Below are 11,711 nucleotides of genomic sequence, written 5' to 3'. Positions count from 1 at the left end.
ATATCCCTTCTAAATTTCTATCCATTCTAATTCAGAGGATGTTCTTACATTTCATGTTTTCTGAATCCACTAAGTCCTCAGGCTCAGTAGGACCATGTCACATTTGTTCCAAATAAGCACTGTACAAAAACATACTTTTCCCATCAGTTTTCAAAGCATTGCCTTTTAATTTAATATAAAAAACAAGACCACAATCAATTATGAAAAGATAAACAGGAGAACCTGATTTATTTTGCCCTCTCCGAAGTAAACAATTTTAATTTAAGCAGCAGAATTAACACCAGTTGTTTTCTACTAATAATTTTCTTTTTAAGGCTTCAAATCTTTTTTCATATCCTGCCTATTGCTTTTATCCCTTTTGAATAGGGATGAACAGTGTGCTCTAGGTGAAACAACACTCCATTCATTTAATGAAGGCATTCTATGATTTTCCAGACCACTTCTTACCCATCCTTATATTTTGCTCACTTGTTTTGGTCACTTTACAGTACACGAGAGGCCCACTCAGTGTCATCTTTCCTCTAGAGGTAAAATGAATGCAAATCATTGCAAAGACTGTCCATAAGTTTTCCAAAATGGAGACAAGGATGTCACATATAAGTGCTGTGTATGATGAAGTTTCCCCCAGCAGTGTGAGAGGCATTCAACTTATTGCACACTTTCCACAGATGTTCCCATATATCCAGGCCTGCAATCCCAGGAAACACTCTAGGCTTCAGATCAAGTTTTTGGAAAACCTTTCCCAAGTCTTTTCCAACAACAGAAGCTTCAGCAGGCTAGCCAGCTGCAATATCATTTTACTCTGCTTGACAGAAGCATTATTGTCTTCGAGCATCCAGTCGGAATGGGAATGTCATTAGGAACTCAGAGAAGTCACCTTCCACTTCTTCAGTGCTCAATCATAATGAAGGCTCTTCAGTGTTCCTCCTCCAAACCTCTTCCTTTCAGAGAAGCCAGGAATCTAAAGGCAGGGAAAACAAGTTGTCATGTCAGCATCAGCATGAGCTCCCTCTAGCCCACACTGTTACCAAGCCAACTACAACATCTTCCACGCCGTCTCCAGAACCAGGGCCACAATGCTTCAGCTGACTGTGGGAGGAGCACCACTAATTAAACACTGCACAACATCACTATGGCTCGTTTGTTCTGCGGGGCTCCTCAAGGCTTTTTGGCAAGGGAAATTGAAAACCTCAACCCTAACCCAGTTAATGAGAGATTTCAAAGCCTGTATTTCCCCCCAGATTCAAGTGCATACAAGAATTTCTCCCCCATTCATTTATGAAACTATAAAACAGTACAACTGAGTCCTACCAAAGAGCTGTGGAGGCTTTATGCCTTCAAACCTGGGCAGCAGCACTTCACTGGCAGTTGAAAGTACAGTTTTATCAATGGCTGAAAGCTTTAAGAAAACCATAGGGGTAGAAATGGCTGCAACCATACAAAGGATTAGCACTCCTGCTTTTGCAGCCCTTCTGTAGACACTGATACACTGTGACAATGGATGTTTACAAACAAAAATGACTTGAAACCATCAAAAGCTTCTCTGGCTTTAACAGTATTTCAGACAGATTTTCAATTCAAAACATCTGTGAAGTGCCAAAAGAAAGTGATGTGCTGCTTTCTAATACTGCATATCTGTCCTATTGGCAGCATGAAACTATTTGATTACAGGCCAGAGTAACTTCTGCCTTACTCACTACACATAAGCAGGAACAGCAGACCCAGCAGACACACCCTCCCAAAACAATTCCATACTTTCAGAGGAAATACAGTCTTTTAAAATGGCAGGAGTCAACCAAGCACTACAAATCATTCCAGGAGAACACAGGCATGTATGGATGGTATGGGACAAAAACATGATCTACAATTCACAGCAGATTGCTCAGGTTACACACTTCATTGGTAAATAGAGAGCTAAAGAGCTTTCCCAAAATACAAGTCCACTAAAATCTTCACAGATTAAATCTATTCAGGGTTTTCAGGCCCAAAAACTCAAACAGATACGCAAGGTATTCACTAAGGTACTGTTTTATTCATCTCTGAAAAGCAATCATCTCTAAGGATAAAATCAGGCAGATTCTGTACAAAGGTTCTCCTTGTGAGAACTGCTTTGGGAATTTAAAAAGGAAAAATGCAATCACTTCAACTAAAAAGTACCTGGACACCATAGGTAAAAAGTTATCTGCTTTAGCACCTTTTATATCAAAGTCGCTAATTAAGAGTAACAATTATTTATTTATCAGAGATCTGACTGAAGTCATAGCTATGAATAATTTGAAACTTATCATTCTTTTCATCCTGAAGAAGTTTATAACAGAAATACCTCAAAACACGAATGACCGCAGTGACCTATTGTTGAAAACCCACAAACACATTGATCAGAGTTACATTAAGTAGATAACGTCAAATGATAACATTAAGAGGTTGTATTGAAATCTCCATTTCCAATTTGGATTTTTCCTCTTTAAACCTCACTGCTTGCTACTTAAGATTTGTTTTAAGCTTTTGAGCTCTTGTCAGGGAAGTAGATAGTCATCAGCAGGCTGCAATCTTTGGCACACAGCCATAAGGAATGTATAGTTAATCCCTCGCTAGCTGCTAAATATGATCAAATAATAAAAATAAAAATCTTACATCATGCATCAAAGACAACCAGCACACAAGCAGGTTTCTGCATTAAGATATTATTCCCATGAAAGGGAAACTTCCTTTCACTAGAATGTGGGGAGGGGAAGGCAAGAGGGGAAGAAAAAAAGGCATCATGCAGAACTGAAAGAGGCAAAAGCGAATTTATTTTTAAAAGGCACTAAAAAAGAGCTCAAAGAAAGGAAGCATTTTGTAATTTGTGACTATTTTTTCCCCATTCTCCCCAAGGGGCTTTCAGCACAGCTACCTCTAAGGATAGGAGTGACTGTACTTCAGAGATGCTTTTCATGGTAATTTGCAACACCTTTACATGTGGTAAATGCAACTTCACTACTCCCTGCATGGCAGACTGCACATGGGGAGGTGGGGGGGCACAAAAGCTGAAGTGGCCTGCCCAAACAAGAAGTCATTTTGCAAGCACTTCCCCAGCTGTGCTGAAAACAGTTAATTCAGTCCTTTAGGAATGAATTACAACCTGGTATCATACTGCCATTTTTCTTGTGGCTCCATTGAACCTCTGGAAACTACCTGTATTAAACATAAAATCTAGTTCCAGCTGTGCAAAAAAAAGCCTTTTCATTGACCTTCAGGATAACATCTATGGCCTAAATCTGCAACCAAGCAGCCTGAAGCTGACAGAGCTGAAATAAATCATATTTGCCCATTTTATTTCATTCTTCCAACTTTTACTACGTTATCACACTTAAGTATTTCACTGCCAATCACATTACAGACAAATACTTCAGCTGAAAAAAGTCAGCCATTTTTCTGTCTAGCCATAACAGCTGTGCTCCCACAGATATAAGAACTCAATTACCAGCACAGATTGTCATTTAAGTTGCATGAAGCCTGTGTTTTAAAGAGGACTGTGTCAGCAGTTCACATTACACAGGGAGAAATGAAACAAAAGAGGAGGAAAAGTGACAAACCTGATTGCCATCTCTTAAGAAGTATCTCTTCTCTATGACCTGGGAATAAGAGAGAATGATCTTAGCTTGCACAGCACATGCATAACCTCAGATTCCAACCAACACTTCACACATGAGCACTCAAACTCATGGCTAACTGGGACAAGGTCTGACCCCCCTTCTCTGCTCCAGGCCTACGGATTTAGTGCACTGCTGCAGCACGCCTAGGAGTTGCCAGCTCCAGCCATTCTTAGAAAAGCTTTATTATCCTCAACTTCAACACACCTAACTTAGTTAGCCCTCCTGGGTAATGGAGGTGATGGTTTGTGAGTCTTCTGCTTCAGAGTCAGTTACTCCCATTCCCTCTCTGCAGGGGTAGTGGTTCCTACTACTGCACAGTAGCCCCACTATGCTATCTTTGCCCAGGGGATGCTTAAACCAGAGCATTCCTTCTGTTATTTTCACAGTGGACCTTGATGGTCTCTGTTTCAGGAAGGGAGAGTAATATTCTTAATTAATTTCTTGATACCTAAAGGTTGCTTTAACCAGGATCAACAGAGCTAACCAATTTTCTATCTCCCCACATTACTACCTCAGAATGCTGCAATCCCTCTGGCCTGCCAGATGACTTCAAAAGCATAAGCAAAATGTCTTTGCACATTTGTGAGTTCTTTTTCATTGCTCTGTGTAGATCAGGAACTAAATCTTCAAGCAGATCAGCCATCTCCTGTAGAGTTCCAAAAGCAGACCAAGCTTTGGGCTCCCCACACGTGCCTTGAACCAACTCAAAGAGCGGAACATGAAAGGAGCAGCTTCAACTGTTCACGCTCAAATCCCAGACAGCACTCGATGCACAGGACAATAAAACATCACTTCATGGACTTACCTTATCAAAAAACCTGCTTAGTTTGACAGCATTGGATGAACCTGCGGCCAGGTAACGAGGATTGGTGCAATCCTAGAACACACAAAGGACAACAACAAACCAAGCACAAGGAAATCAGTGCAAGGAAGCCAAACACAAGGAAATCAACATACCCCTTCCCCTGACACACACCATCAGCGGGGGAAAACAATGGATCTGCTGATTTCTGCTCCACAGTCACTTCTGAGAAAAGACCAACTTCTGTTCTGTGAATCAACTGCAGAATTCCAAGCAACCCCCTGTATGCTCCACATCTTCCTTCCACCACCAGCTATACAGTCAGGCAGTGATTTGTACAGGCTACACCTGAAATTGTGAGTGTGTACACAACCATTCACACAGCACATGTATATTTTTATACCCATATTTATACCCATATTATCTCGATAAAAGCATCTTCATGTTTTATTCAAAGACAGTCTATGTCAGAGCTATGAAAAGGAAAAAGAAAATTTCATTTGCAGCCATCAGTTCTAAGCTTCAGTGACCCTATGTAACACCCCTTACATCTCCCTATAGTGAAACAAAGATATCTGTTTCATCAAGCAAGGGGCACAGCCAACCAAAATGTGAATGAGTGGCACTACAGAAAAAATCTCCAGAAGACAAATTTTTGTTACAACATCTTTACTTACTAAAAATTGGACTAACTCCCATAGAAAAGAAAAACAATAGTGATGACAAGGATACTAACCAAATTTATCTCTTCAGCATTGAAATCCTCAGCCAAGAAAGCTGTTCTGGTCAAAACTTCATTCCTCTTAGTTTCTGGGATCTGATCCAGCTTAGTTCCTATTACCAGCAGTGGGATCTGGTTATCAGCAAACTGTTCACGGTCATAGTCACTGATGAGCGAAACAAATACAATTCTGAATGAGCTGATGGCCACGTAAGTGGGCACAGGGACAACGTCACCTCCCCTGTGCCTTTCAAAAAAAAGTTATTTATTTATTAATGGTCTCTTTATCTAAGTGAGAATGTGCAGTATCCATAAATTAAGGAAGGGCTTCTGCATCTAAGTCACTACGCAGGAATCCAAGCTTCAACCATTCTCCTTGGCTAGGAAAATCACTTGTCTGTCATTTTTACCTAAACCAAACTTTCTAATTTTACAACCAACAGCAACAACTTGAGCAAGCAATTGCTAGTGGCTGAACATCTGTCCTTGACAGAAATTAAAGTTTTGAAAACGAAAACAATTGTGAAGAACCTGTCTTTGGAAACACTGGAGAATTTTGCAGTTTATACAATGCAAATCCTCTTTCCCATCTCCTACGTTTCTACAGAAACATCTGTGTATCAGAACAGACAGATAAACAATTGATATTCTTCCCACAAAAAGCTACTCCTCATTATTGTCTTCCTGCTCATGTGTGAGGTTTAGCAATGATTTTAAAACCTCCTTGACTAGATGGATGACAGGAGCACAGAGGTTCAGGAGGAACTCCTTGACAAGGTGTTGCAGAGTTAATTATAAACATGCTGTTTAAGCAGAGTTTTCTAAGCTCTTTTACCCACACTCCTAAAATAATTCCCCTATCACCCAAACCAAAAATCCACGCAGTGAACTTCCTCAGTCTTGGTGCATGGAGGGAAAGCCTCTTGAACCAGACACATCATCCCCCATGGCATTTCCTGTACAATGGCACCTCTCAGTACAGACTAAGAAATCTTCAGGTATCAGGGACTGGACCCAGTCTCACAGAGGCCTCAGACAAATAAAGGATCCAGTAAACATCTTTTCCCTTAAAGCAAGGTCTCTGCCATCCAGTTACAGAATCTGCTGTCAGAAAGGCCTGATAGGAAGTATAAAACAAAAAGAATCATCAACAATCAACTTTCTTTTGATATTCCTCATTTCTTTCTTTCTTTCTTCAAAGTCTAACCACATCTACTTTCCTGTGGAGACCAAGTAGCCTTAGAGATGAACAGACTTCTATAACAGCTTGGAAACACTGTGCCTGAATTGTATGCCTGTCTTTGTGTATGTTTTTCACTCACCCGTTTGTCACGAGAACTCCTGTTGGAGCGATGTCTCTGTTGAGGGCTTCCAAAGACCAGCGATACAAATTCTGGGATGATTTCTTGTTGGTTAAGTCATGCACTAAAATTATCCCTAGAATGAAAGACAAGACAGAAAGATGGTATTTAATGATACATATTCTCTTCCTTATCTTACCAAAATGACACCTGCAGGTTCCCAGATATCTGAGAATGAAGTAAGGGATGTATGATCAGTTGAGTTACAGTGATTAAGTAAGCTGCAAATATCAGGATGCAACAGGTTTTTTAAAGCTGCTTATCAAGAACTGGATAAGAGATAAGAGAAAAATCACATGAAAGCAGGAAATAAACAGCCACCTCCGGGTTTAATCTGCAAAAGGCTCGCAGGCATTCACTGATTCTTTCTATTTCTCATGATACTGAAATTCTATACTACTGCAGCAGAAAATTTAGCATTTCTCTAACTGGTAAACATAATTATTTTTTGTCACATCATCTATAAAGTCTAAAGGCTTTTTCTTTGTTTCAAAAGAGTTCAGAGAGAACTACTGCTTTCCTGCATTTTCAAGAATTAATGCTATGTACTTGGGGAGGTATCCAAAGGGGAAACAGACACTGATATAATTTCATAGTCCACTAAATGGCTGGTAGAAGCATGAATTAATAAGATTTCTTGTACTTAAGATTAGGTTTCTAGCATTTTTCATTACCATGAACCTTCAAAATGTAAATTCTGAGACAAACTTCCTAGCTGTGCTATTAACAGACACCCACTTCTGATAACCACAGTTCCCAACTCAATTACCAACTCCTGCTAGCAAATTTCTTCTATTTATTCACACCTTCTGCAATATGTGGAATGTTCCCACTTCCTCCAGACGTCCAATTATCATCAATTTAAGGACAAAATGGAATGATACCCCTTATCTGCATCAGGATTCATTCTCAGAACACTTCACAGCCTACAGGTGGAAAAAAACTACTAATTTAGTCTTCCACCTTAACTCCCAGAGGTGCCACCCACTGTACACACTATGAAGAAACCACATTTCCACAAATGTTTTCCACCACCCCACGTGACTGTGCACAGGCTCTCCCACAAGAGTTCCCAGCATATCACAGCTATAGCCCTATTTCAAAGCATTTATCTCAGTAACAGTATGAAAAGGGAACTCTGCTGCATGTCCACCCCCACTGTAGGGAGAAAATGCCTGATACAACATAACGTGGCCTACAGCAGCAGATCCAGAGGCGCTGCTGCACAACCTGTGAGAAACACTCTCCACCTCCAGACCCTCTCCCTCAGTTATGTTTTTAATTGGTCAGATTCCTTATCTGCTTCACCTAAAACCTGCACAGTTAGTTGCACGAGCAGAAGACGACTCTGTCAACATCCAAAAAGCTCAGGCAGGACAATGACTACTCGAGGAAATGTTCCTCCCACATTAAGGTCTGCAAGCCAAAGCCTTACTGCCCAGTCACTGTCCTCAGCTACCACTGTCCCCACAGCAGGTGGAGGGTCAGCAAAGCAGAAGATCTGTGGATAATCCAAAACCAAATTGTACCCAGCCTTGTCAACAACCTGGCAGCTTGCACAGGTGCTGCCACAACCAAACATTAACTGGTTTTCAGACCACTGCAAGCCCAGAAAGCACAAGCAGTCAGGCAGGAGGAATGCATTCATCTTCTCTTCTTAAATCAGGTCAAACAGGCAATTTGTGAGACAAGCTCTAATGGAGAAATTAATCTAATGAAAGAAACAAGACCCAAGTTTCTACCAAAGTCAACAGTTTTCATATGTGAGCTAATAATATCTTTTGGGCAGTGGAGATAACTAACTCTGTTTTAATGTCATCAATTATAATTCAAATGCATGAGTCCAAGATTTCATTTCCTAATGGGCTGTTCTAAGGTATTTCCAAGTCTGACCCACACTCGCTGGCACACTGTGGATTTGGTATCAAAAAGAAATCAATTTTTTTTTCATATACCAAAGAGGCTTGCTTTGAGGGCACAACTCAACACAAGCCTTATTTACAGAGATCTGGTTAACAATATAAGCAAGAGTACCTCATGTTAATCCACATGACACTTGTACCTAACAGTTTTCCCCCTGAGAAAGGAGGAAGAAGTAACTAGTTAATCACAGACCAAAAATGTGTATTGTGTGGTTTAACATGTTATTGAAAGACCTTCAAATGAGTGGGAACAAGCAAGGAGAATCAAACAGAACATTTGAGCCAGATTTTCAGAAGCAGTTGTTAGTCTGATACACACCTATTTTTAGTGAACTATCCAGGGATGACAAAAAGTAACAGTTGAAATACTGCACTGTTATGTTTATAATCTCTTATTTGCTCTTACTACAGGCACAGATGAACTACTGGGCCTTTAAGACAATATCTCAACAGAAGGCACAAAATACTATTTTCTATATATGCAGCAAGTTGCAAGATACAACTCTTAAAAATAAGTTGGTAAGCTAAATGAGCAGAGGCCAGATGGTTATCAGCATATGGCAATTTTATGGGAGACTGTTCAAATTTGCCAGGATAGGATGTAACTATCAAAGTTCATAAAAATTGAACTAATCATTTCTCTGCTGTAGGTTTTACAACTGAGCAGACAAGAAAATATAAATCATATTTCTGCAGTATATGAGGTCTGGAAAGGTGAAGGCAGCCTTTATGTCTGCAAGGGTAGCTGCAAGGGATACCACTGCACCTTCAAAGACTCTTTGCTGTGCCAGCTGTACAAGACTGAAGGGAAAGGCTGATGAAACTCATCTGCACAGGTTTCCCTGAAATACCTGCCACTCACAACTGAATCCATAGAGTTCTGCCTACAAATGGTATCAGGGAAAAAAAACAAACAACAAAACAATGTAGCCCTCAGCCAGGCTGCATGGAACTCTGCCCCAGAAACAAGACACCTCCTAGCAGAAACAGTAGTAAAACCATATTTATGGCAAGCCAACTTACCATTCAGCAAATTATAAAACACTGCTCGTGTGCTTTTCACACTGGTGGCACTGCCCACAGAACCTCCAACATCCCACAGCTCAATGTAATAGGTCTTCTCTTCTGGAGTCCCTTCTTTGTAGTCATGGATCTGATGAAAAATTCACATCATACATAACCACAGCACCAACTCACAGGAGTTAATCCACGTGACACTTACACTTTCAGCTGGAAGGATTACTGCACTTCAATAGAAATTTGGAAATTCTCAGGCTGACACCATTTCAAACCTCTGAAGTGGAAGAGAGATGGAATGAGTCAAACAGCAATGACTGGATACCAGAGCTCTTATATGAAATGGAGCCTGGTGAGTAAGCAGGGAGCATCCTTTCCATCTCAGTATTAAAAAACCTAACATCTCATGATGCGCTTGGAAGTAGCATTTTGCTAAAGCAAATGGAAAAATCAAGGTCTTGACTTCCTACAGTTGTTAAAACCCACATGGCAGCACTGCAAGAATATTAACACAGGTGACAGACCTGGATTCCAACTGACCACATCTCCCTCTCCAAATTCTGACATCTCAGCTGAATTAAGCAAAAGCTTCTGGCCCCAGATCTGCTGGGTAGTTTTGCTCCACAATGAAACAGGACTGCCATGTTCCTCTCCTCAGATTTTGGAACTACATTCCTAACCTAGGGCAATGCATTTCAAGGAGAATGCAGCCAAGAGTGATGAAGGAAAAAAGCATTTATCAATGTTCCATGAGGGCTGTAGGCTGGGTGAAAGAATTGCTGGATGAACATCCTCATTCCTCCCACAGCAGGTCCTGCAGCAAGCAGTCAGGAGGAGAAGCAACCCCCTGGTTACAGTTGTCACCAAAAACTGGGAAATAAACTCCCTATATAAACCCAGTCAGGTTAGAAAATCAACACTGTTTTATGCAGCACTGAGGTACGTGAGAAGCACTTCACCAAACGTGTACATCAGTCATCAAAACTTATAACTATTTACACATTTTAGCAAACAAAGGAACTAGTGCTCACTGGCTTACAAGTTATGCAGTTCTCTTCGTTAACTAGTATTCTATCTTCTACTGGTTATTGATTTCTCATTTCTCCTGCTAACTAGCCCACATTTTCAGCCTTTTTATTATCTTTTTCCCAGAGAGGGAGAGTCTCAGTATCTGTCTTTGTTAGCTTCTTCTTCAGCTCTGCTTTCTGCAAGGTGTCTTTGTGGTTTATAAATTCTGCATTCCTGGTGTCCAGGTCTCAACAATAAGTTTCTCCTGTTAATTTCCTCACTCGGGTCTAAGAGCACTGAAGCATGTCAGGCCCTAAATTCCAATTTGCTTTTCTAACACATGAATATCACCCAGAGCTTTCCTGTGTACCCACAACCTAAACAAACCAACTGGTTTTCCCCACTGTGTTTGGCTGACAATTTAGCTCTGCCTTGCCTGTTCTCAAAGAATCGGCCACGCTGTGCCTTGTAACACGCCAGTGGCCACTGCAGCAGGGAGAGGAGATACGAGTGACAAAAGTCTGACTGTGACAACCTTGAAAAGTCAAAACTTGCTTACACAAGTGCTTGGCTCACATTTGACACTACTTGCATCAGAAGATTAAGTCCTCAGCAAAACACATGATCAAAGTACACTTCTTTCTGGGGCGGTAACTAACTAAAATAAAAAGTCAAGACCCTTCCCTCACACGCCAGGCTCAGGGCCACCAAGAGGCCGTGCACGTCACCTACTCGCACATCCACGGAGCAGCCCACTGTCCAGGACGGGTTCCCCAGCACCTGGTTGTGGCACAACAGGTGAACGAGCGACGACTTTCCGACACCTGCAAGTGCACAGAAAGAGAACAACTCCTAGGAGGCGGTGCCAGGGTTACAGGTGGCGAGGCCTGGAGCAGCACTGAGTGAACGCGGGAGGTCCCGGCCTCTTACGGGGTAACGAGGAGGGAGGCAAGGAGCAGATCCCCAAGGAGCGGCCCCAGGACACACGGCCTAGGGACACGGACTCACCGGAGTCGCCCAGCACCAGCACCTTGACCCTGTCCAGAGCCGCCATCTTTACCCTGCCTAGCAACAACGCCCGGCCACCAGGGCGCCCGCCAATCGCGACGCGTGTTCTTGCGCTCCTCTCAGCCTATTGGCTGCCTGCTCGAGCGGCCTGGGAGGCTCTCACTTCTGATTGGTTTAGCTCTCGCGAAGGCGGGAAGGCGAGAGGCTGTACGGGCAGGCGATTGGCTCGCTTCCCTG

At 41.8% G+C, this 11,711-nt stretch overlaps 1 protein-coding gene across 1 annotated transcript; it reads right to left on the bottom strand.

Annotated features, from left to right (window-relative positions):
* Positions 1–204: 204 nt before the first annotated feature.
* RABL3 (RAB, member of RAS oncogene family like 3) lies at positions 205–11,530 on the bottom strand. Its single transcript, XM_082277729.1, has 8 exons — positions 11,475–11,530; positions 11,199–11,290; positions 9,465–9,594; positions 6,481–6,595; positions 5,174–5,324; positions 4,441–4,512; positions 3,576–3,614; positions 205–961 (listed from the first exon to the last, which is right to left on the bottom strand). Exons 1-8 carry the CDS (start codon positions 11,518–11,520, stop codon positions 896–898), a joined length of 711 nt encoding a protein of 236 aa, XP_082133855.1. The 5' UTR covers positions 11,521–11,530; the 3' UTR covers positions 205–895.
* Positions 11,531–11,711: the final 181 nt, after the last annotated feature.

The sequence above is a fragment of the Coloeus monedula genome (assembly GCF_965178545.1).
Source record: "Coloeus monedula genome assembly, chromosome: 3".
In the NCBI taxonomy this organism is placed as follows: Eukaryota; Metazoa; Chordata; class Aves; order Passeriformes; family Corvidae; genus Coloeus; species Coloeus monedula.
Note: the sequence above shows the minus strand (reverse complement) of the source record. Positions and strands in the feature narration are given on the sequence as shown.